The sequence below is a fragment of the Rissa tridactyla genome, chromosome 10, assembly GCF_028500815.1.
Source record: "Rissa tridactyla isolate bRisTri1 chromosome 10, bRisTri1.patW.cur.20221130, whole genome shotgun sequence".
Taxonomy (NCBI): Eukaryota; Metazoa; Chordata; class Aves; order Charadriiformes; family Laridae; genus Rissa; species Rissa tridactyla.
Window position 1 is genome coordinate 24382205 of NC_071475.1, and position 26224 is coordinate 24408428.

General features: G+C 49.4%; 1 protein-coding gene across 7 annotated transcripts in view; it reads right to left on the reverse strand.

Moving 5' to 3' along the window:
- Positions 1-26224, reverse strand: part of LOC128915582 (caspase recruitment domain-containing protein 19-like) — a 72037-nt gene that overhangs the window by 43207 nt on the left and 2606 nt on the right. For 5 of the 7 annotated variants that reach the window (XM_054216132.1, XM_054216130.1, XM_054216133.1 and 2 more), the window contains exons 2-3: positions 10874-11062; positions 5380-5547 (exon numbers count right to left, since the gene is read on the reverse strand). In XM_054216132.1, coding sequence (XP_054072107.1) covers positions 5380-5547; positions 10874-11062 — 357 coding nt within the window. Of the gene's footprint in view, positions 1-5379; positions 5548-9215; positions 9364-10873; positions 11063-15303; positions 15329-26224 lie in introns of those variants that run through there. The other 2 variants (XM_054216135.1, XM_054216138.1) reach the window with 2 other exon arrangements.

Below are 26224 nucleotides of genomic sequence, written 5' to 3' on the forward strand. Positions count from 1 at the left end.
CTCCAGTTTGGGAGTCACAAGCAAACTTCTCCGCCCGACTCCGGGCAGGGGATCTCAAGGCCAAAGTGGCCTCAACCCACCTGAACCGACCATTCACCCGGGAGCAGCCACAGCCGACCCACGGCAGCGGGTGAGCCGACCCCCACGCCCGCGTTAGGTGACCCCGCTCTTCTTTTCAACACCAGTTTCTTCAATATCGTGTCTTACTGACGTTCACCTCCACCTCTCACACATTACCAGCAGCTGGCCCAGAGGAAGGACAACTGTCATTAAGCTTCTCTTTACTTATATTTTGCCCTCTGCCTGTGCCGGGGCAGAGGGCAACCTCCCTGCTCAGGCAGCCGACTAAGTCGAAGCTCTCCCACCCGGGCATTTGCTGGGGATGGAAGAGGACTGTTCATCCCAGGTGGTGGTTGCCCAAGCAATTATTCCAGAGAAAGATTACTGCAGGGCCAGGTCTTATTTTTCATCAGTAAACAACTGCCTCGAAAATAACATATCCTGCTCAGGAACGTACCCATTTCAAAAACCCTCTTAAACCCAGCACGGCGTTTCAAGTGCTAGTTCCCCTGCAATACCAAAGGCCCCCGGTGCTCAGGTCTAACCCCAAGCAGGTGTGGTGCTCTCTGCTGCTTCGAGGAAGGTCTCTCACTTCGGATGAACGATGCCAAAAGTCCTGGTTTCGCTCTCGTGCAGAATCGGGAAGACTTTTAAATCTTAAAGAGAGATGAACATAATCTACTGCCTTCCGGCTTTTCTCCCGATACAGACGGCAGTCAGGCTGGGAGAGCTATTCCCAATATATCCCCGCGTTGACAAGCCCTGCCTCTGCCTAGCCATCCTCTCGGGGGGCTGTTTTGGAGGTTCATGCACATTGCTCTCCTCTAACTACGTGGCGCAGAGCTGCAGCTAATCTCCCTCCCAGAGACGACAGACCCTTTTCTTCAGCTAATCTGTCTCAAACCTCTGCATCGTGCAGCAACCTGCTATCTCTGCCCTCCGCTCCAGACCTCTGAGAAGCAATGCTGGGGAAAACCCGTCCCTCCCAGCAGAGCAAATATGCTGTAAACGCTTACAGCTCCCGCATACGAGACTTTCTGCTAAAAATAGGTATTTTTATCCTCATTACGATTCCTTACATCGAAACGAAAGAGGCGGCATCAACACCAACTGCGCTCCGTAGTTAATGATCCCAGGTATTTGTAGACATATTTCTCAGCGTTTTAAAGCAATTTGTTCAAGCAGCCGAGAAGCCAGAATGGTAGTTGCCATTAAAATTCAGCAGTTCCCTGGAAAACTCTTTATTCCTCCCATTTGTTCCGTGCTTCTAACATGAGGGGAAAGAGATCTCCTTTTGTGGCAGGCAGGTCCAGAGGAGCACCCTGGAGCCCCTACTGTCCCACAGCTGGGCTTCTGCATTATTTGTAACTTCTACACATCAAGCATTCCGCGTCCACATTATGTCACCTCGATACAGTCAAAATTCTCTCATCGGCAAGCTAAGCCGCCACTTTAACAGATGATAATTTTTAATCCTAAATTACCCTGTAAACCAGAACGAATATCTTACCTGTCTGAAATAACTGGGGTTTTATTTTATTTTATGTTGGCTTCCCTGAAAGAACTGGCTTTTTATTTTATTTGTTCTTACAGTGCTTTTGATCTTTAAAGTGGCGAATCAAAATGTTAATATCTCGAGTTAATCTGTGAATCTATTTCAATTAAGTTGGAAAAGCAGCCTGACCTACATCCGTTTCTAGTCAAAAATAGGCTAAGATACACTCAAGAAGGTCTTCTTCAAGGGTGGAGGAGTTCTCACTCTTCCAGATACTTCATAGGTTACATGAAGAAGCAGCAGAACACTTTTCTTTAAGAAAAGGAAGCGCCACCACAAAACCGACATAAATTGCCAAGCCTCCACCCACTCCTTTCTCAGATGAGGGCACCACTCAGTTCGCCGCCGTCCCCCGCGAAGTGGGCTACAGAGCCACCCCCCATGGCTGCAGCCCGGAGGACAACGCGTGCGCAGCCCGGGCAGAGGCGGGGAGAAACCCATCAGCCTCCCGTGTTCCTTAGGACAGTCCCTTATCAGGAAAACAAAGGAAGGTCTCTGATTTGCTCACAGGTCTGGTGAGGCGTTACACAAATTCCTCCGAATGTCTGAAACACTAACACAAGGGTAGGATAGGACAGGACAGAATACTTCAGTTGGAAGGGACCTAAACGATCATCGAGTCCAAGTGCCTGACCAGTTCAGGGCTGTCTAAAAATTAAAGCATATTATTAAGGGCACTTTCCAAATGCCTCTTGTACGCTGACAGGCTTGGGGCATCAGCAGCCCCTCCAGGAAGCCTGTTCCGGGGTTTGATCATCCTCTGGGTAAAGAAATGCTCCTAATGTCCGGTCTCAACCTTCCTTGAGGAGCCTTGGTTAAATTATCATATGGCTTCTTCGTGACCCCGAACGCGCGCTTCGGTTCGCACGCGCACACCAATATACAGCTCTCTTTTGGGCTTGCTTGTCCTCAGTTTTGCCGCTTTTTTTCCAACCGTGCCACATGCCTTTATTTATGTCCTCGGATAATCAATGTTGCAACAGCTTCACAACATTGTGTGCTGCAGCAACACCCCATGGCTAGAGCCTCAGCACAGGAAGGACACGGAGCTGTTGGAGCGGGGCCAGAGGAGGCCCCGGAGATGCTGGGAGGGCTGGAGCCCCTCTGCTGTGAGGACAGGCTGAGAGAGCTGGGGGGGTTCAGCCTGGAGAAGAGAAGGCTCCGGGGAGACCTTCCAGCTCCTTCCAGTCCCTAAAGGGGCTCCAGGAAAGCTGGGGAGGGGACTTTTGATCAAGGAGTGGAGCAATGGGACAAGGGGAGATGGTTTTAAACTGAAAGAGGGGAGATTTAGATGAGATATCGCGAAGAAATTCTTTGGTGTGAGGATGGTGAGCCCCTGGCCCAGGTTGCCCAGAGAAGCTGTGGCTGCCCCATCCCTGGAGGGGTTCAAGGCCAGGTTGGACGGGGCTTGGAGCGACCTGGGCTGGTGGGAGGTGTCCCTGCCCAGGGCAGGGGGTGGCACTGGGTGATCTCTAAGGTCCCTTCCAACACAAACCATTCTGATTCTACGGTTTCCTCCACGCACAGGCTGCCAACGTGTCCACTTCACGTTAAACGAAGAAAGGTACCGCAGAAATAACCCAGGTAGTGGACATGTCCTTTCACACTGGTCTTCCCAGCGTAAGCCAGCTTCATGTTTGCACCTCCCCAGGGATTCGCCTACAATGTCCCGCTGCTCCCAGAAAGCTGGATGTGCAGAGGATGATGAAACTACGCGTAATTCACTACACACAAAAAATAAATCTTGCAAGTGAAACACAAAGCTGACAGATCATTTGTTGTCTTCAAGAGCTGGCATGAAATACATTGGCAGAATTCCCACATCTCATCCTGCGCTTCTATCCATTTAACAGAATTAACCAGTAGGAATTAGCGTCTCTTACGAACCTTGATTAAATAGATCTTATTTGAGTAAAGAATGGGAACATGGCACAAATTGATAAAGGGTCACACCTGTTCCTAGAGCAATTCCAAGACACTTTTATTCAGAGCCTGTCTTCTTCAATGCCATTTCCATCTCTGATTGGAAGTGGCGCCCATTCTCCATGTGAGAAACAGCTTTGGCTCCGGGGCGCACAGGCCACTACACCTGCTCTCCTGGCTGATTTTTGCTCTGGCTAGTGATAAGCCAGGATCACATCACCTCTGCCTGCTGGAAATAAAGTAGACCTTGATTAACAGTGGACCCCACGCGCCAGGAGGTGGGTGAGGTCAGGAGGTTGGCACCAGCGGTTAACGCAGCGCGCGTATTGTCCTACGCGCGAAAAAAAAAGAGCTCACGGGCTTTCCTCCTCCTGCCCTCTGCAATTCCCACTGAAGTTTACACATCCTCCCATTTCCTAAAGAAATACTAAACTTGTTGACTTCTGGCCCCAGAGAAGCTGCTTATCCAGCTGTTTCTTTCAGGAAGAAAAACTGTACAGAATTTGGCGAACATGATGCGGCAGCTTCTGCTCGGTGCAGGGGTGCAGATAAGAACCCAGAAGGAGCCGGAGGCTCCAGCCGAGCACTGACCTCTGTTCACAGCCCTTTATAAGGTTATCCCTAGTATTTTAAAAGCAAATTACGCTTATGCAAAACATTAACATCGTAGCAGATTGACGCCGCCCGAAATGAAAAAGCGCTTCCTGAGTCTCCTAAAAACTGTGTAGCTTATAATCAGCATTTAATTAGCTTTATACATCTTTCTGAAATCACCCAAAGCTAGGAATTGATTAAGCAGCCAGCACGCTTTTGTGCAAGTGCTCCCGTTTGAGTATAATTTCCAGCTGCACTGTGACAGGGAAGCAGGTTTATAATCTGCACAAAATCATTTTCTGCAGGTAACTACTACAAATCCCAGATACTGCCGTACATAGAAGCTGTACAAGTGAGCAGTGAATTAAAAGCAAACAAGGATTGTGCTATATAGTACCACGCGTGACGACGAAACAGAACCCAAAGGATGTAAAGGACACAATGACGTGTGTTTATATGAATAGTAATAGCAAAACGGCGATTAGAATTTAATGCGTATTCGTTTTTTTGGTTTTCTTTTGTCGGCAAAAACCCAGCGTAACGCATCTGGACACTCTCAGACGTGGCTCCGGGCTGACACCAAAAATACCTATGCCCCCCATCCACGCATCCACAGTACGTGATGCACTCGATTTCCGAGTGGACATTTCTCTGGAGGGCCCCGGCGTCAGGGCTGCCCCGCTGCAGGTGTTCACGCTGCCCGGCGGACGAGCATCCCACCGTGTTTGCCCTGCGCACCCTGAGAACGCAACGGGATTTCTCCGGAGAGCTTTCGCGGCCGGCGAGGGATGAAGGGTGATACTGGATGCTCACCTTGGGCTGTGCCGCAGCCCCAGGTGTCCCCGTCTGGCTCCTCTCCTAAGGCTCTTAGGCAAGCTGGCACCTTGATAGCCCTCACCAATACGGGGCAGTGACTTTCCTGCTGCGGTTTAGCATCGGTTTAACAAAGCCAATTAAAAACCTCTCTCAGTTAATCTGGTGCAGCCTCCCCTGCAGACCAGGCTTAGCCGAGCACTGCTGGGGACAGACGAAAAGCTGCGAGGAAGGAGGTCACGCTCAGCTTCTCCGCTCTCTCCCCTTTTGGCAACGTTAGTTCCCCACAGGACGGGCAAGTTCAAGGACGAGCCCCGACAGTCCACTGGCATGATGTCCCCTGCAGGGGCATCCCTTTGAAACGCGCTTTCGAGGAATCCTCTAAGATTTGTTCAACACATTCATTCAAACCCACCGTATTTTAATAGCCTTACCTGTAGAAGCCTTGGTTATCATACGCCATGTTAGCCACATCATCAAAGACGGATTTATTCCTGAGTTTCTTGTTGTTGTTGTTATTGTTTCTTCCCTTAAACCCGAAGTAAGCAGCTTGCATGTGCTCCAGTTCTTCGGTCCTGAGCTGGTACCACAGCTGCATGTCTCTGCGAATAAAGCACGGGGTAAAACACAACACTGTGATAAATGGCTGCGTATCGGAACTTCCATCTGACCACAGCCCTGACTCGCTGGAGTTTAAACCTAAATCCAGCTTTACTGAAGACAGCGCTTAAACACATGCTGAACTTCAAGTATAAACCAAATTTCCAGAAACTTAAATACCTGCTTAAATACCTTAAGGTGGGGACTTCTTAAATAGCGTAAACACTATCCTGTAAAACAGAATTTTAAGTACTATCCAGCGCTCCTCAAAAAACAAAAAAAACAACAAAAGAGCAATTTCCTTACGAGCACCTGTGGGCAGCTCAACGGAACAAAAAATCCAACAGTTCTGCCAGTTTGATTCAGTGGGTTTTGAGACTCCAGGTAAGAGGATAAGTCACGTAAGGCGTGATTTTGCGTCAGTGTCTCAGGGCCCTTCATCAGTGACACCACGTCAGCCCAGACCCCGTTGTGCGCAAGAAGACTACAGACTATCCCCGTTTTACGGAATAAATTATTTCAGAACAAAAAAGTAGTATTTTCTGTGAATTTTTGCGGCACTGCCATTCCTAAGGGTTCAAAAATCACCAGGCGGGTGGAAAAGATGAATGGACTTCAAACCAGAGGAGACAGGTACCATTGCCTTCACTAAGAGCAAGGCTTACTCGCTTGCCTTCAGGATTTTTTCATGCTGCTCGCTACAACTCTGGGGCAAAAAAAAAAAATCATCACAATTTCTTGTCTCGTTTTTAAAAGAAATCTGAGCTTCACATAATCACAGGCATTCACACTAGCTGATGGGACAAGATTAGATTGCGAGGGCTGGCGATGCTGATTTTGGTGTCACTTCTGCGCTCTCGGGATGCGATCCTGCTCCTGGCAAAGGAGACGGCAGCTGCGCTCACGCAGAGGGACAAGCTCTGCAAGGAGGCTAAAATACGTGAGGGTTTTTGGCAGCCTTTGTCCTTTTTCTCTCCAAACGAAGGGATAAAACACAAGATGGCACTTCAAAGATCATCAAATACATATCTTGGAAGACAGGTTCGTAGGCAGAGGTGATCTCTTCCAGTAGACCAACTAAAAAAAGTCAAAGAAAAGTAGACAGGCAGACTTCACAGTGGAAGGCAAGATGAGGACATCCTCCCTACCCCACAGATACAGACTACCTTTTCCTTCAGCGATGGTCCGAGAGACACTTTTTTATCTAATCCCCTACCAAGCTGTATCATTTTGTATTAAGTGATCAAGCCTGCACCTTCGCTTCAGGTTAATGCTTTGTGCACCCAGAAGTTGATCCGCATTTTACGGCTACATCAACGGACCTCACAAAAGAGATCCTTTCTACCTGCAGACCCTCACGCCCTTGTGGCCTTGGGTGCCGCCAGCTGCAGCAGCGATACCACCACATCTGGCACCCTGCAGCACGGGCTGCCGGTCGAGCAAGCTTCCCACAGGGATGCAGTGGTCTTTCGTGCATCACAAGCTTCTACAGGAATGGCTGGAGAGCAGCCCTGACGAGAAGGACTTGGGGGTGTTGGTGGATGAGAAGCACAACGTGACCCAGCAACGTGCGCTGGCAGCCCAAAAAGCCACCGGCACCCTGGGCTGCATCCCCAGCAGCGTGGGCAGCAGGGCGAGGGGGGGATTCTGCCCCTCTGCTCCGCTTGGGGGAGACCCCCCTGCAGTGCTGCCTCCAGCACTGGGGCACCAACAGCAGAAGGACACGGAGCTGTTGGAGCGGGGCCAGAGGAGGCCCCGGAGATGCTGGGAGGGCTGGAGCCCCTCTGCTGGGAGGACAGGCTGAGAGCTGGGGGGGGTTCAGCCTGGAGAAGAGAAGGCTCCGGGGAGACCTTCCAGCCCCTTCCAGTACCTAAAGGGGCTCCAGGAAAGCTGGGGAGGGACTCTGGAGCAGGGAGTGGAGCCATGGGACGAGGGGGAACAGTTTTAAACTGGAAGAGGGGAGATTTAGATGGGATATCAGGAAGAAATTCTTTGCTGTGAGGGTGGTGAGCCCCTGGCCCAGGTTGCCCAGAGAGGTGGTCAATGCCCCATCCCTGGAGGGGTTCAAGGCCAGGTTGGACGGGGCTTGGAGTGACCTGGGCTGGTGGGAGGTGTCCCTGCCCAGGGCAGGGGGTGGAACGAGATGATCTTTAAGTTCCCTTTGAACTCGAACCATTCTACCCTTCTATGATTCTACATGGACAGTTTCTCCATCATCTCAGATGCCTTCTGACAGCGGGGCTAAGCCACACAATGTCTACAGTGCCCCCAGTTTCCCCCCAGGAGCAGGGCTCAGGCATGGACAGGCCAGGCTGAAGTAGCTCCTTCAGGAGGCAGTGAAGGGAGAACAGAGAGCAGCAGGGAACTGAGGAGCTCCCAACAAAGGGAATCATTTCATGTCCTTATGACAGAACCAGGTCAAAGCATCCGGGGTGAAGGGCTCTTCTTTTATAAGAGAAAAACATCAAGTCATCCTAGTCATGTGAATTTGGACAAAACTCCATCTAAAATAAATGAAAAACAAGGACTTTGATATGAATAGTCTTATCAAAAAGAAAAGCGGCAATGCCAAAAATTCCAATCAACCCTTTCATTTCAAAAATTATTTCATGCTATCAGTGAAAACTCAATATTATGAATGACACCAAAGTCTTTCTTTTTTGCCTCACAAAATCCTTTCAAGGGAAACAGAAAATCTGTGTTTTGGTTACAATCAGATTTCAAAATGACAGAACATCCCCCCAAAGCCGGTTCCTGCGCACCTCTAGATAAAACACAGCTCAGAGCAGAGAGACCTTCACTTGTGTCCTCCCCCAAGGCTCGCTCTACTCCACCGCTACCCCACCTCGCCCCAAACACTTCTCTGAAGCAAGAAGAGGCTTAAAATCAGCCACAAGCGCAGCCCTCCGTCTGCGCAGCAGGCATCAGCGGGGCAGGGGGGAACGACCAGCAGGAGAAGCCAGAGGGAAACAAAGAAGAGGTGCCCGTGGAAAGCCTTCTGCAGCAGGTGACTTCAGAGGGATGGCCTCATGAACAACGGCGGCTCGGCTCTAGCGCACAGCCAGATGTGGCCACCCAACCACCCTTCACGCTGAGTGTTTGTAATGGACAGGATTGATAAATTTTACTTCTTCCCATGCCTGTTTATAATCGTGCCCGCTGACTTGCGCTTCGAGTCAGAGGACGAACTCCTGTGTCCTGCCAGCACAGCGCTGTGACAGCTGGAAGAATGCTCCGCAGACGGGGAGGGCTTTGGTGGTTTTGGCACGGGTAGATTAACTTTTCCAGCAGTGTGGAGGGAAAGCAAAGGGAAAAAGGAAAGAGAGAGAAGAGAAGGGAAAATGCAGCCAATCTTAAATAATTCAAGGACAGAAATGCCGGGCCAGCACATAAGACTTGGATGTTCAGCTTCTGCATAATCCCGGGTAAATCCAGATCTGCCCAGACCCACTGAGGTCATCTGATATTAACAGACATCAGGTGCCTCAATACTTTTGAATTCCAAGTCTTTCTATGCCTAAAGCCTGACCTACAATCTAAGGGTTTTAAGTAATTACCATCATTGCGGTGTTGTGAGCATCGGGTCCTTTGACGCTCTCTGCTATCACAGCCATGGGGGCCCTCTGATGTACAGTCTTACCTTGGTTTTAAAAATCTTTTCTTGACCTACCTTTGAGTTCTCCTCCTTTCACTTTTCTTCACACACTTGATGAGACAACAAGTTAAAAAAGCCATGGACATCAGCAGAATGACAGCACAGCTCACGATGGAGGCGATCACTGCGACCTTAAATCCAAAAGTCTCATATTTTGATATGGCTGCAGCAAAGCAAACACAGAAGCATGTTTCTAAGGTCAACCCATGAATTTATCTTTCACATTTTCATTAAACCATGCTGAAACCTACCTGCTTCACGCTTCTGCTAATAATAGCTCAGTGAGGACTTGCACATTAGTATGTGTCAAGACACCAGAGTGTATTGGCTTTAGCTTTGAGCTACGCAAGCCCGAAACCGGGCTATTGAAAAATCTCCTATTTATAAGCTACTAATGAATTGTTCACAAGTATTTCACCACTGCAATTAAACCAACACAATGCCTTTAGCGCTGCAGTAGCTAAAAAGCACAACTTTGTCGGCATATCAAATGCAGATGAGCTAGCAGCTCTCCTAAGCAATCGTTATCAAGGACTGGAGCTGCAAAACCAGATCCTGACAGGAGTAAAGGGGGTTAAAGAAGCCCTTTAGAGCAAGGACAGGTCCATCTAATTGCATCCTATTTGGCAGGCAGCAAACGCCAGGTCTTCCTCTGTTTGGGGAAGGACGCGGGATGGAAGAAGGGACAGCATCTGCAGGGCTGAGGGTTCACAGTGATCTGATGTTGGAAGTTAATTATCCAGAGAAAAGGAGGAGTGGGAATGTGGTGTGGCACAGCTAACGCAGATCTCTGCCAGCTCGTTTGGATGGAGCCCTAAGCATGTCTTGCTTCAAAACTCGTGCAGTTCTTCCAACACCACGATGACCAGCATCAGACCTGGTTCGGCTGAGCTCCACATAAAGCAAAGCTTTATATTTCTGGAGGGAAGGATTCTTCTCATTTTTCTTTAATGGCAACCCTCAAATGAGAGAGAATAGATGAGTTTGTGAGAGTGCGGTAAGTGTCTAAAAGAGCCATCCATCTACCGATGACTTAAAATTACAGAAGGTCTGAGACACAGACTGAGATTCTCAAAGCTCAGAGGTGCCACGTTTTGCTCGGGCCTACTTCTACCCAAATCACTAACCGCCGTACAACAAATCAGAAGGAACACAGCGTGAAAGGTAGTTAATGCTGTTGCCATTCAAACGTGATTTGTCAATATAGGAACTTTCCCATGAGGCTGCCCACAGGCAGCAACCTAAAATTGTTCAAAAAATATCACTCCGTTTCTTTTACAGGAAAAAAAAAAAATAGTCAGAAAAGAATGCCAGGAGATTACAGGGTTTGCAAATACGTTCCCCCATTAGTTGGTCATCTCGATACGTTTTTAAAGAAGGGCACAGCTTGTAGCTGCAGAGCCACAGTCGCTCGGGGTGCAACACTCCCGGAGCTGGTGACGTGAGAACAGGCATAAATCCGACTGGGTCTTTTCTGTGTCACGATAATGAATGATGTCAGAACACATATGGAGGGCAATTACAGGCGGTGGGGGCAACTTTGAAGGAAATCGAATTTGTCTTTTTCCTTGCCCAGATGTCTAGAATTAATCCTAGCGTTGCAGGAGATAGGCAGGGCAAAATAAACACCACGCAGCCCAAAGGGATGGGGAATGGTTCGGAAGGAGCCTTACGCTTGCAGGAGGGCGCTCCGGCTGTCCACTGGGTACCGTTCCCTTTCCAAACGCAGGTGATGACGCCCGGTCCCTCCAGCTGGTGCTCAGCAGAGCACTGGAAGGTTATCACCGTCCCCAGGGCCGTGCCGTTGCCGTGAAGGACCTGCAGGGTGCCGAGCTGGGGAGGGAGGACGCGGCTGCACTGCCCTGCACGACAAAAACAAAGCCAGACAATGCGGCGCCAGAGCCAAGAGCGAAGGTCCTCTTCGGTTTTACTGCCATCGGATTGTAAATCAGTCCAGGCTAACGGCGGAAACAAACAACACAGCTCAGGGTGGGCGATGCTGACCGCTCTGCCAAGTGCCAGCCCAAGGCCAAACCCCCTTCGGTGCCATCCAGCAGCTCCACCGCCCCCACCCCTGGCACAAAGCGGGGTTTTACTCCTGTTGCAACACCGTCTACTTCGACTGGTAAATACTGAGCGTGGGGTTTTTTTTAAAAAAACAAGAGTCATTCTATGAGTGGTGTGGTCTCCTACAGATTCCTGTCTTGTTGGACTCTGTGTGTTTAATTAAGTACTCAGGCTGGCACCTTTCACGCAGGGAGTATCCGTGACACGTCTTCCCCCATGCGAACTTCCCAAGACCTGATGGATCGATCACACATTGCAGCATTTCAGTCTGCCTGGCAGCATCTTTCCGTGACCCTGCAGAAACATCCTGCCTTTCACAAGCCCTGCGCCCCTGTTGGTCGGGGCTGAAAGGAGCCGCTGGGTTCAACAGCTGCTCAACAGGGAGGGGACAGAGAGAGACACACACGTACAGCACAGCTACGCTCAGCTGATCTCCATTTTCAAGCGGCAAGCTCCACTTTATAGCGGATCATTCATTTTTAGTACATTTTTGCTCGCTCGGCTTTTCTCTTTCTATTCCTTTGGTGTTCATCCAGCCGTTCTTTGAGTCATGGAGCCGTTCTCCTCGCGGCCACCTCATGTCAGCCACTAACTTTATCCGTTGGGATTTATTGTCACAACATTCCTTGTTTCACACTCACTTTAAGCACAAATTTCAATGATCGGTCATTAAGACAACATAGAATACCCAGATGTACTTCAAAGACAACGGCAATCAATACATTCTTCTGGTTTTGTACACGTGCACTGGCAGAATCTGGAAGCTGTTTTACGTATTTTTTTTTTTTTTTTTAACTTTTGCTAAACACCAGCACTGCTTCTGCATCAGGCTGCGAGCTCCCTCTCCTCCACCGCGTTCCCGAGCGACTTCAGCAGACTCAGGGGCAACTGCGTGGCGGTCGCAAGACCAGAGCTGCACGCGCTGGGACGCCACGCACAAAAATTAAAAGGGGGAAAAATCCGCCTCCCACGCTTACGAGCAAAAAGAAACGTAGAGTTTTAATAGCCTCCTTGAGAACACCTCAATGGAATCACACGTCGATACCAAATCTATCTTATTTTTAATACTAACCCGCCCCGCCTGGTCATTAATTAATGTTAAGCTTGTGCAATCAAACCGCAGCAGACAGGCTTGCTACCTAGAAACCCCCAAAAATCTCAGCAAAAGACCGAACAAAAGCCACAGTGACAATTACTGGTGTAATCTATTAAGTAAATATGTACTGAGGACTAGCTTTTAAAAACATGTCTTTTTTTAATTCCATGCGGATTATTTCTGTTTGTTCTGCCACTTCTTTCAGTCTCTTAACTGTGACAGCAATTTGCCACAACGAGAGCAAATATTTCCTTGAGGGTCTTTTCCCTTCATCTCCTGCCCTTCCCTCCAACATCCCGTTACCGGAACACACGGGATGTGTAGGCTGGACAACCTCCCTCCTCACTCCAGACGGGCGTTACGAGTTAGGGCTTTTCTTTTTGCCTTAGTCACTCAGAGGCTCACTGTTAAAAAACCCATTGTCCTAAGCTGCAAAACATCTACCTTTTTGCATTTTACACTTTCGAGGCTATTTTTAGCTGCCGGATCACACACTTGAGAGTTCACATGGATGACAATTTTGGCTGCATGAGATGCGGGAAGTAATTCAGAGCCAAATTTGGTGCAAAGCCCACCCGTTCAGCCACCGCAGCAGCCCTCATCACACGCTCCCAGCAGACTTCCCACTTTCCCTGGACTCGCTCTTCAGCCTCTGCTCTCCAAAGAACGGATCGTTTGGTGCTGGAGCCTTTCTTGAAAGACATATTTCATTTAATCCAGCATCGACCATCCCGAGCAACACGTGCAGCTGCAGCTGGTTCAGGTGCTACTGACCCTTTCCTGCTCTGTCCTTAACCATGACGCTCTGCGCCGAGGGATTAAAACCTCTGGATCTCAGTGATCACAGCATTATTCCTCAGCCGCGGATTTTAAAATATGTTTTTTTTCACTTGAGCTCTACAAAGATTTCTAACCGCCCAGAAGCCATGGATATTGGGTATTTCCTCACTTCGGCCACGGTGTCATCCCCAGGGAATCATTCCTGCACGACCGTGCCTGAGGCCGGGGCCCCAGAGGCTCACCTTAACAACAGCTAATGAGCGCCGGACTTTGGGAAAGCTTCTGCGCCTGGCTCTCTGCAGAGCTGAAAGCGCGTCGACTGCACTTCATGCACCTGCATTCGGCCAGAGCAGAAATGCCGTTTCTTCTTCCGAGCGCTTCGCAACGCGATTTGGTTCCCCACCAAAGTCAACACATGAAACGTGTCACTACTTCTTCCTTCTTACCGACGCTTCTATTGAAATGCATAGACAGATTTCTGCTGTTAGGACTTTGTGAATTTTATCCAAGTTTGGATTTTGGATTTGTAAAATCTCTCCTGTAAGCTCTACCATTCGTTGCTGGTCCCTATCTGTAACGTTTTTGCGGTCACTTGCTGCACCCACTGCTCTGCTAGGCTGATTTTACCCTTCCGTCTCCAGGAAAATCGCTGTTTCGGTAAGCGTCCGTCCTTGTATTTATATAAGCAGATGTTGCATGTAGATTTGTCCTTTGAGTACTCTTCAGGCACGTTTATATCTCTCTAAATCTACTCCAATCAAGAATTTTAATACTATTATTATTAAGTATAATATATTTTTGTTTTCAGCCGAGGCTGGTGTCTGAGGCTGCACTGCCTCCTGAAGTAAAACACAAACACTGCATAAACATTTCTGCTGACCGGATTTACATCTCGATTTATATTTATTTCCTAAATATCTAGAAAATACCACGTTCACGCCTTGGGTTGCAGTAACTGTTAGCACCCAGAGATGTGAAACTGAATAAAACCCCCACTTATTGTTCACGTAGCTTTTGCAAGAGCTGCATCTCCCACCCCCCAGCTTCATGCCCGGCAGCCAGCACCCAAAGCTAGGAGGAACGCTTGCGGAATTAACAGCCTATCAGCCATATCTACGTAGTTTAGAGTAAACGGGAAAATTCATGATGTGTTGTTTAGCTGTGATTAGTTTCACGGCGTCGTTCCTAGACTGGAGACGTGCCTCCAGCGCCCGGTTCCCATTATCCTCGCCGCGGTTCTCCACGCCCAGGCTCGAGCTCTGCTTACGCTTCCAGATACCGGCTACTACTTCCAAGCTCAAGAAGAGATCTCACTTTGCTGACGTGTCCCTGTGAAGCAAAGGCTGGCCATTTTTTATTTGGGGTTTTTTTTATTATTTATTTATTTATTTTGAAGTCCAACAGAAGCTGTGAGGACTCTCGCTTGCTCGTTTTACCCATTGAAAGGATTAACGAACCGCCGCGTCCACTCCGTGCACCACGTCACCACACGGCGCCAGCTCCGGTGAACCCGGATGACGGTCAGCCATCAGCTGGCCACTTCCCTTCAGGGCACAAGGACCCGAACACCTTCAGGTTCCTGCAGCTTCTTCTGCAGCTCCTTGTAAGCAAGAGCTGGTTTATACAAACGCATTTCTCAGCTTGGCTTCACACTAAGAGGATACCCGGAGTTCAACAAGTATCTGAATCTGCTGCTACTGTCTGCCAACACAGAGGGGCTACAGCGAATAAACAGATTATTTCACGTGACAAATAACTGTCCTCAAAGTAAAGACACTAAAGCGTAGTGTACTCCATTAATTCTTAATTCACCCACACGACTGTGTTCAGAAATAGCCACGCGCATAATTTCCGGGCGCTGAAAACCAGACAGCAATGCAAGAATTAAGACAAAATAATCCAAAATATCTCTTCTCATGCACAGCCAGGATTATCTGTATCGCAAAATCGATTTGTCGGAAAGAGCTACCATATGGTTTCATTGTCAACAAGCTGCGGATTTATGTTTTGCTGGTAAGAAAACAGAAACGAGAGAGCAACCTAGGCATACTTGCCCATTAAACATTTCCTGTGCTCCTTCCGTAGCGAAACATCGAGACTAAACATCAAATACGTCACCTAAGTATATACCAAAATGATCTAAAATACAGCAATAATTACCTGAAAGCATGTTCTCAAGATTGCCACTCGCTGTTTGTGCAGAAAGGGAGCAATCCACGACTTCGCCTCATTATTCCAACACACGCGTAACTCAAGCCTTTGTGTTGCTTATTGTTGACTGTTTAATGCAACTAAAACACGCTGGAATAACCAGATGCCAGAAAGAGACAGAACATTAGGTTCTATAAACCCTGCAGAAAATAAACACGCTGATATTATTTCTGCACGTCTATTCTCCTACAGAAGCACGCCTTAGAAATTAGCGTCCCTGAAGTCACAAGCGTAATGTTGAACATCCGCAGCAGCCTCGCAGAAGAGCTCTTGGAAGAGCTCGCGATGCCAAAAAGCAAAAGAAAAGCAGCTAGAAGTGAGACACGAAATAAAGCAGAAGCAGTAAAGCATCTTGTGTGAGTGAAACCGCCTGGCCCCAGCATCGCTCCCCTCGCGACCGTGCCTGCCCTCCCTCGCAGAGCTGGCCGTGAGCCCTGCCGGCGCCAGGCTCCTGATGGCACAACTACAAATGGCGACCAGGAGCCCTCACCCTCCCACCAGAAAATTCAGACATTGGCACAGCTTTTTAAGAAATCAGTGTTAAACACGGCACCAACCCAGCAGTAAAAGAGAGGGGCCGAGGTCCAGGCTCTGGAAGCTGCAGAGCCCAAAGGAGGTCCCCAGCTGTGCCACGGACACTGGGACGCATGCTATGGAGACTTCCTACTGCTTGGTGGCACCAGGTAATGACCTGCTTCCACCTTTCCTAACAAAAGCACGTCAGCAATGGCATGATTTGACTTTTCCTACCTATTTCACTGGTTTCCAAGAGTAACTATGAAGCTGAGATGCTGGAAAGCTGTTACAGACCCATCTCCCCTCCAACACATGAGCATGGCCCTGCACCGTTATTCCCCCGGAGGAGGCGTTGAAGATCCAGGTGTGGCACAAACCACATGCACCAAACCCATCCCTCTGCATGCACGTGACTGTAAGGACCACCTCCGGCGGGCAGGACCAGGCTGGGCCACCGCTGCCCAGGGGACCTGCATGCTCCACAGGCTGACGGAGACCTGCAAGAACTGCAACAGCAGCCACACTGGAGGCCAGTTCCATGGAGGAACCCCGGTTCCCTCAGGCCAGTCCCATGGAGGAACCATCTGGACAACCGCAGACCATGAAATCTGAAGAAGAATCTGTCTGAAGAAGACATCTGTCAGAGGACATAGTCCGAGAAAAACACAACTTGTTAACGACACGTAGGTCTTGCAGCTGCCTGATTTCAGCATTTCCAAATGAAAATACTCCCTATAAAACACTCTGGGTTTCTACTGAAAAAATTAATTTTAAAATTGTGAAAGAGGGAACCCGATTTCTGGTCGTTGTCACAGGCCACCGTTGACGCTCATGGAAATGCTTTTTTGAAAAAGCGCATTCTCCCACTGATAAGGAATTTCCACGCAATTAAGAGAGAAGGAGAGAAGGGGAGAAAACAGGCAGCTGAAGCGAGTTTCTTCCTGCGTTTGCACGTCCATCCTGAGACGAGCTCTCTGCTCACACCTGTGTTACAGCAGATACCTTAGGCTTGCTCCTGCCAACTTCCCTCATTTTTTTTTCTATTGTCCATTGGGTAGGTAAAACTGCTTTTTCGACATGCTGTTTGCAAGGCAATGAACAAGACGCAATAGCCCCGCAGCGTGAAGGGGTGCTGGGACTCCTACGCCAGGCCGAGTCTCAGCGGTTGGGTTTTGGGCAGTGTTGCTTTCCTCCTCACCATGACCTGCCCAGGGCCCCTGGCGAGGTGGGAGCCCCCGGGACAAGCCAGCACATCTCAGCACCCTGCGCGCTTCCTCCTGCACAGACGCTTTCCATCAGGGACGCCTGCGCGATTTCAGATCGGCCACAGCGGCGTTTGGGCAGCAGCTGCCATCGGACAGAACACGATCCTTCCTGGCTTGGAGCAGGGAAGGGGGCACGTACAGAAGAGAGAAGGAAATGCGTCCGGAGAAAAGAAACAGCACAGTGTCAAACGCCAAGCAGCTCTGACACGAGGGGGGCAGGAGCGCTCACCAACGTGACCGTCTCAGGTAAATGAGCGGAAGCCCAGACCCATCCGCTGTTGGATGCTGGGGACACTTCAGCAGGAATCTGATCCTCCTGAGCCGCATCCTCCGACCGGACAACGCTGGTGTGAAGCCGGAGAGAAGCGGCGAGCGAGGCGTTAAACCACCTGGTCGGCGGGGCCGAGGTGGAGCGGGCACCGGTGCTGTCCCCGGATGGCTGCGCCCCCTTCCCGCGGGGCTGCTGGTTACTCACCCTACGGAGCTGCCCCCCCTATGGCGCCGATGCCCCTACAGCCAGACGGGAGAACACACAGGAACGTACTGGCCACTGCACGGTCGGTTCCTGACAACTCAGGGCGCCCTGTGGTGGGTGAAGGATGGTAAAGCCCACTTCAGGGTCCTTCCACGCCTGCTGAGGTGGCAAAAATCATCAGATAGCAGCAAATTCTTAGCTTCCATCTCCGACAGAAACCCTTGCGCTACACTGCTGCAAAATCTTACATCCCGATCTGCAGCAGACAAACTGGGTTCATCTCTCTTTACAGTACTGAGCCTTCCTCTTTTCTCTCTCCCGGCATTTTTCATTCGGCTTTCGAGCTTCTCGCTGTAGTGAACAAGATGCACTAAGACTTAGGAGTCAGCGCTAAAGACTTCCCAGCTCCACTCTGAAATAGTAGAGGGCCGCGAGCAATTTTAATCCACGTGAAACCCAAGCTACGTAGCACCAAGGGTTTGATGGCAGCATGTGTAATCCACTCCTATCTCAAACATAAATAACCTGTAGGACTGGTGCAGAATGATTCTTATTCATAATGTCTTTTATGTTGCTCTTTTAAGAGGGGATTTGTTCCAGCCACCGTGCTGCCATCTCCATGATTGATTTTTTTTGCCAATTTACATCAAAGTCAAGTTATTCTCGTCTGTAGATTTTACTCTTGGATCTCGCAATGAGGGCAATACTGAGTATTTCTCTTCTTATGAGAAGAATTAAATGAGAAACGAGAGCTAAATGAAAAATGAGGTATTCGATGAAGTCCCCAGTAAAGCAAGAACAGATGGGTTTTCTGTGCTTTATTAGTCTGTTTACCAACAGAATTGAAAGAATAGGTTATGACACTTCTGAACAGTTAATAATAGCGCAACTTTTGAGAACAGGAAGGATCCGTTAAACCAAAAGCACATTAGAAGCGTTCATCTATTTCTCTCTTCACCACTACTTCCATATTAAAAAAAAAATAAAAATGTTATATCTACATCTGTCTCCACTACGGAGCGCACCAGAGTTATGCCTTAATTTAAACCGTTCCCAATTAAAAATCACCCATGGAAGTGATGCCAACAGTCGCTTTTGTGACTGATTGTTTAGTGAATGGAGCTAATATTGCTGATCGTCTCCCCTCTTTGTCATTCTAAAGCAGATAATAAATAAACTACTTATTTGCACAGTGCAGAGTTTGTGGCCTAGACTCTGAAACAAAGATCCCCAAAAGAATAAAATTAAGAGGACTAAATTGAAATGAGCTTTTCACCTGCACTACAGCTGAGACCCTGAATGTACCAAACGTCCCGGAACAGACAAACCCGACGGACAGGTGATCGCAGCGGGACGCAGCCGAAATCCACCGCTCCGGAGAGCCGAGTCCCAGCACACCGTCCCCACGCGGCAGCGAGGGGTCCGGCCCTGGCTGCGCTTGCCTCCGAACTCTGTTAGCACGGCTTCTTGCATAATAAGCATTGGTATTTATAAGAAGGAGAACAGAAGTAACCGGTTACACAATACCACAGTCTTCTACAGATGGTCCTGAGCCTCCCCCGTGCATCTCTGCATCCACAGTCTCCGGAGAGCTTCAAATGCAAAGCAAGATGTGAGTGTCGCCCCAGGATCTGTCACCCCGTCTTTAGGGAAAGCCAAACAGAATCAGGGATGTGAGAAATTAAACCACGACAAATGAATCCATCAGCTCTACTCTGAATTTGAAATGTGCAGGTCAGCAACCTGTTTCTGTATCATTTTCCTCCTCTTTGGGGAATAAGAAAGACCAGGAGCATCCCCGCACTCTCCCTCTGCCGCCAGGTCCCTCTCTGTCCTCAGCCAGTCTTTGAGCAGCACGTCCTTGCTGCTGGAAGCGTCCTTTGTGAAACGTCAGGCTGGTGAGGTTGTAAAAGTTTATATTTTCAACTTTCATCATTATTTTTCCCCCATGCTCCTGAATAGTCTCTCATTTGTTAAACCTGTGCAGCCGACTGTAGCATTTCTGCAGACAGCGCAAAGTGATACGTGGGCTCCATGAAGCACATCCTGTATATTTTCCAACGGAAAGTATGATGACCAGAAATGTTAAAATTTCCCCTTGTCCGTAGTGGAGATAAGAGATTATCTCGGGCCAATGCTCAACGCATTTTTCATCATCACGGTAACTGCAAGAAAACAATCACTGCCAACTGAAAGTTAAGTAAATACGCTACAGAAGGCAAATGATTTGGGGAAATCATAGTTTCAGCACCCAACTCAGTATTTAGCACCTTGCTAACAAGGGCCGGGTATCAAGAGGAAAACAGACGAGTTTTACTTGCGCTCTGTCTTTGGCGAGCCCTCCTCCGTGCTCGGACGGTAGCCTGACACGAGCGAGCACCAACAACCGCGTCCAAGAGCAAAATTATCTCCGCGACCTCCCTTCGCACAGGGATGGTGACGAGCATTGCTGGGGTCTGGAGAAGGCTGCAGGCACCCACTTGTAGGAACCCAAATTGGAAAACCAGACCCTTTTGTCTGAAAGGGGATGCTCTGACGGAATCCTCTCTCTTGCTTTTGTTCCCTTTAAGACGCAGAAAGAAGAAAAAATGTCAAAACCACCCGGGCCGGGCAGTTCTAATACAAACACCTTATCAGCACTCATCCTATCAATGGGCCCAAGAAAAGGGCTCGCTGACAGAGAATCTTCAGCTCTGTGGCTTTTCACCTACAAAACGGTTTAGCGCCTCTAAGGAGCTCTGCAAAACCCTTCCGCTTTTTCTCTGCAGAGTACACTTTTTTTTTTTTTTTAAACACCTAAGTGGATCAATTTTATATTTACCCTGAAAGCCAGCTGGTAACAAATCCAACATTTTCTGGCTTCCCTTAATAATGATCAAAGTTTCGCCACCAAAAGTACACATTTCAATAGATCTTCGGTAAACTGAGCAAGATTCAGATTTTACTGCTTCTTGCAGACGAGGAAAGTAAAACAGAGAGGAACCAGCTGCAATGTTGTCCATTAAGCTCTACAGATTCAATATAAAAACCACCGGTGGTTCGTTCTTCCGTCCCGCAGTGGGATGCACGGCCGAGCACGAGAGCTGGGCAGAGCCGAGTGAAGAATCTCAGTATTTAAAGGGTACGGGATAGAAAATGATTATCTGGAGACACCTGATGGGGAAATGAGTCTAGGTACAGTGCCCCGGCAACACCAGGCATCTCCCGCTTGTAAGACCTGTCAGGTTTTCAACAGTTTATTTAATTTGCAATAGGCAGGGCTTCACACAAAAGCGAGTCACTGGAGAAGCCAAAAGAAAACCTCAAACCTATTTTCACAGGGAAAGCAAGTGCTCGTTGGGAGCCACGGACGGAGGAAGGATGAAGGATGCCCGAGTGGACAGTTGGATGGGGCAGAGCCCCCTGCGCTGCCACCTTCGGGGACCCCTCCTGCAACATCCCCCAGGAGGGCGGGCAGCATCCCCGCGCGTCTGTCACCCGCACCTGACGTGGTCCCACTCCTCGCCGCCAAGCCGGGCTCCCCGAGGAACGGAGCTCAGCCCGGCTGTGGGTTTGGCTGTGTACAGCCAGCGACGGCTCCGGGTTATCTGCCAGCAGCAACTGCTTGGGCTGGTTTCGTCTACAGCGGCGCGCAAACATGCTCGGGGTAATGAATGTCGCTGATAAGAGCAGATGGCTCCCGATGATGGAGCTGGTGGCCTCTCGCTTCTGCGTGTTGTTTTCCAGGCTGGGCACAACCTCCGGGGATGGCAGAAATCCCTGCTGATGGGGGGGCACGAGGCCAGCAGCGCACCGACACCGCCTTGACCGAAAAATGCTGGAGTGGGAAGGGTCCAGAGCCAGGCAAAAACCCCTTCAGGCATTAGAAAATTCACCCCCAACGTGACATTTTAGGTGGACTAGAAATGCTTGCTACTTAATGGTTACATGCTCATTTCTGGCCAAAAAGCTCCAAAACGTAAGAATTACATTTGCACAAAGCCCTTTTTTGTAAAGAATATAGAAACTTCTCCGCCTTTTCTCTTTGAAACTTTCTTGTTTTAAAACAGACTATCGGATACAGGTTTTTTAGTTTTCTAGGTGAATTTCCAGTCATCCTGTTAAGAAAAACCAACCTGAATGCTGGAGATCTTGCCTGCATTTGCCGCCCCTGGCCAGCCTGTTCCGGCTTCTGCACATCCTTTTTCCTTCCCAATAGCAAACTGAAGCAGTTCCTGTACTTGGTTCGCTGCGTTAAGCTGCTAAATGTGCACCACAGAGCTGTGACCCGGCATTCACAACTGTCAGCAAGAATTTCTGTGAATAATTGATTTTTTTAGACACCAGTCTGAAAGAGTTAGCAATAGCATGCAATCTATTACGGTGATAGAAATCATTCATGGACTGAGAAACTAACAGCAAGATTTAAAAAACCTTCTCTGCGGTTTTATCACTTTTTATTTTTCTTTTTTTTTTTTTTTTTTTTTAATGCTGCCAGGTTCGGCTTTCCTGTTCCTGGGCTTCACCCGTGACAGCAGAGGGGCACGCAGCCAGCAGCCTGCCCACGGACACAAAAGCAACCTGCAAAACCGCAACATGTGAAAGGCACGCAGCATCCTGCCAGAAATCGCTCAAGCACGGCAATGATTAACGGTACGAGTCAATGAGCACATCTGCTTTCGGCCTCCCTGGCCGTAGGAATCAGAGAGAGATGGCACGAAGATTGACGGGGATGCCAGGACGAGGACAGGGAACCAGTCCGTCGCGTTTGCTTTTTCCCATTAGAGAAGTCAATGATTGCGGGTGAGTTACACACGGGTGAGTTACACACGGGTGAGTTACGAGCAGATCAAAGGACAGCAGCCCCATGCCCTTCCCTTCCTTGTACTGCACATGTCTAAGAAACGAAGATCTGCATCAGATAATTCAGCTAAACCACTGGCAGCTTTTGGACGGCCGAAATACGGGGCAAGGATAGTCTCTGATTCGTATTTAAAATGAGGTAAAAAAACAGTCCCGATCTATATTTCTGTATTTGTCAATGATAATGGGCCAAACACCAGAGCCCTCTCTTGCCTACGCAAAACTGCCACTGGCTTCGTGGGGCACCTCTTTTAGAGTGAAGCGAGACCTGTGTGTCCTGTCCAGACGCCTCTTTTGACCTCCAACCAGGACACCGACCCACTAGTGAAGGTCACGGTCTCAGAGATGACTGCGGTTCTGAGCACAAATCCCCCCGGGTGTAATTCTGCTCTTCTACACGCGGGCACAAATTTCTGCTCTCCCGGACAGGAGGAACCAAGCAGAACTCCCCCTTTCCACCTCCTTCAGCCACCCCAGCCCAAAACACCTTCCCCAACACCGTTCCCCAGCCCGCCCACGTGCTCAGGTTTTTGTACATCGTCTTCCCTTCACCTATGGCTCCTGGCCCCATTTTCACCCCTCCTCAAAATCCTGCCCAATCAAAGACCCTCTGCCAAGGAGACTTGTACATGCGAGCAGCACTGCGTTTGGCTTTATTTCATCCCAGAACTAATACTTAATAACCGCTTCCAGCCCCGTTAGAGGACGAGCAAGCATCCTCTTCCCTGACGGGTGTCTCTACCCACCGCCACGTCTCCCAGTTGGGCCACTGCGGCCGTGCTGGTGCCAGCGCCGCCGTCCCGAGCCGCCCGGGGCTGTTGGGCCAGCACCTCTGCACCCAGAGAGGGTCTGGAAGGCGAGAGGGGCTCGCATCCGCTGGAAAAAGCTGGTAAGTAAATCAGGCACCAGCTCAACCCCATCTCCGAGACCCTCAACACAGACAGGAATTGATTTATTTTGGTGAGCGGTTTCTCGTTCTGCAACTTCTGCATTTCTCACTGTCATCTTAAAACAAAACGAAGCGCGCGAGAGGCAGACCTCCACCCAGACTGCAAAATCATCTCCCTGCCAATCTTTTGATCCACTGAGCTAGTCAAAACTGCTCCTCAGAGTGACATGCTTGCTTATCTGCAACTGCATTTGAAAGACGGCGTGTCAATAAAATGCCTAAATGCATCCTACATGTTGGCTTGTCCCCGTCAAATTACTGAAGGCAAGATTCTGTACTGCCAGGCACAGAAAAAGTCAGTGGCAATCGTGACTGAACAAGCGAAGTAGCGCTCATTTCAGCACAGTTAAAATTCTCCGTATTGCAGACGCGTGTTGGGAGCCCTCGCTTTCTCATGGGAGTCCGAAGACCTCCTGGCTCTGCCACGGCGGGAACAGCCAAACCGGCAGCGTTTGGGCCCTCCAAAATAGACCGCGTTTCTGATCACAGAAACCCCAGAAAGGGCTGGATTATCTTTTGCCATTTGGGTGGGTTTCTTTCTGTGTTTTGAGGCTGACTTCTGATTTTCGAAATATCAGTGTTTCGGGTCCAAAACGGCCAGCTCACTTCATTCCCTAGCTGAAATTCAGAAGTCTAGACATAATTCATCTCTATAACCTAGGTAATTTAAGAGTAGGTAGGACAAAGTATTGGAGAATACCACAGGGAACAATCTTGCACCATGGAGGACTGTACCAGAAGACCTAATAACTTCCCCCCCCGCCCCTGTTTTGTACCGTTCTAGAGTTTTTATGACAAGCACAAAAATTATTTCCTCAAAGCAATAACAACGCCTGGTGCAAACACCTAACCACCAAGATTAGCATCTTGCAGTACAGGAGATAAAACCAATTAGCCGAAATCCTGCAACTGTCACTTCTTTCACCTTATTTAATAAGAGGTTTCACTTTGATCTCTTGGGAGAAAAAGGAAGGAGAAATAACCCTGACGAAATTACAAGCCCGTATACTCCAAGTTGTGTCACATTCGGTCTTGTGGAAATGGAAATTTGGGATTAATGTCTTCTTCCCCAGCCTAAAAACCGAGCCGCATCTCAGGATCATGGGAACAAGGCAAGAAACCTCCTTGCAGCCCTTCTGCAGAGCAGCAGTGCTCTTGGCTTTGAAGAGCAGCTTTGCTTTTGCTTTCCTGGAAGAGCAGCCGTAAGTTCTCAGTGACACGATTTCAGTTTCTGCGCTGGCACGGAGACTCACTTCAGAAAAAAAAGTTGCTCATAACAAAAGAGCAGACACCTTGAGTCACGCCAAAGATCCATCCAGCCTGGTACCTACACCCCGCCATGGCCACGAAGAGTCACCCAGAGCACAACCGAGCAAATAAGTGGTGATACCACTTCCATCCTCCAGCAAACTGCAGCTTGTGTCTGTCCTAAGCCAGAGATTGCGTCTCGTCCCGTAAATGGTGTCTGCTACGTAATTTCTTCCACAGCTTGGGCTGGAGGCAGCGTTCGCAGCGTCCTGCAGCACGTTCCTCCTCACCTTGGGCAGCTTCTCTTCTTCCCACGTTGGGAAGGCGGAGGGACGAAGCAGAACCACAACCACAGACAACAACCCAGCATTTATAACCTGGCTTGCGCCTGCCGTGTCTGTGTTTCTGTCCTACATTCCGTTTGTCTGTGGCTGCACCGATGTGTCTGGAGATGGCACGTCGATGTTTGCAGAAGTACGTGCTACCCCGCTCTGGAAGAGCCGCAGGGCTGCGCTGCGGAGCGAGGCAGGAATCGCAGCGAAAACCAGGGTACCACCCTGGAAAAACAGAGGGCCAGAGGCCCCAGCCCCCCCAACACGGAGACTAAAAATAGCGATACGCCTTTGTTCCTTCTCATCTCTTTCCTGTTTCACCCAAAGAGCCCCCCTACAACCTGAGTAGCTTCAGAGGCAACAGCAACTGAGCGAGACGGCAGCGGCTGGGCTGACGACAGCACCCCCGCTCCATGGCAGCTCCCGCAGGGCAGGAAAGAGCTCAGGTCACCGCTAACACGAGCACTTCAGCGTTCCAGAGGCTTTTCCAGATAATATAATGAGCCTGGCAAGAGAAGGTCGATGAGTATCTGTCCATAGTAAACCACTGCAGGAAGGCAGGGATGCTGTAACGCTGCCGTGACAGCAAAACAACCACGGTACGACACGGAACACATAAAAACATCTGTATCATTTAAAACTGTAAGGGGCTGAATTGAGGAAGGATTCTTCTCAGCTTCGAGACCTCTGCTGCACTCTCCCCCCGTCTCTGCCCTTCGGATACGGGGAATACCAGAGCGGCACGCCGACTTTCCCGCGGCGCAAGCCGGGCTCGCACAGCCTCTGCTGCCGGCGCTGCTGAACCTCAGCAAGCACAGGGCGGCACGGCTCTCCCTGCTCAAGGTGAGCCTGCCAGCGGGAGAAACCAGTCCTCAAAACGCAGGGAAAACAGAGGGTGTTTGAATTTCACAGCCGTGTTTCAGGAAGCTCTAAGACCCTCCAAGTGCTACAGGCATCAGGCTGTGCCAAGGAACTTCGTTCAACCTCCCGCGTTCCCGCGTTAATTCAAAGGGCAATCTTGCCACTTTTTTTCTCTTTTTTTCACCCTCTGCAAAAGGAACGCGTGAGGGAGTTTGTCCGTGCAAATGTTTGTTATCACCCTGTTGCTCGTGGCCTGAAATTTTACAAGGGGGACATTCAGTCAAAGCAGCATGAAAAATGATCGCCGACAACGACGCAACACAATGAAAGGCACTGTGTAACGGTTGTCATCAGCTTTCTCTAGAGGTGACTTCTCCAGCAA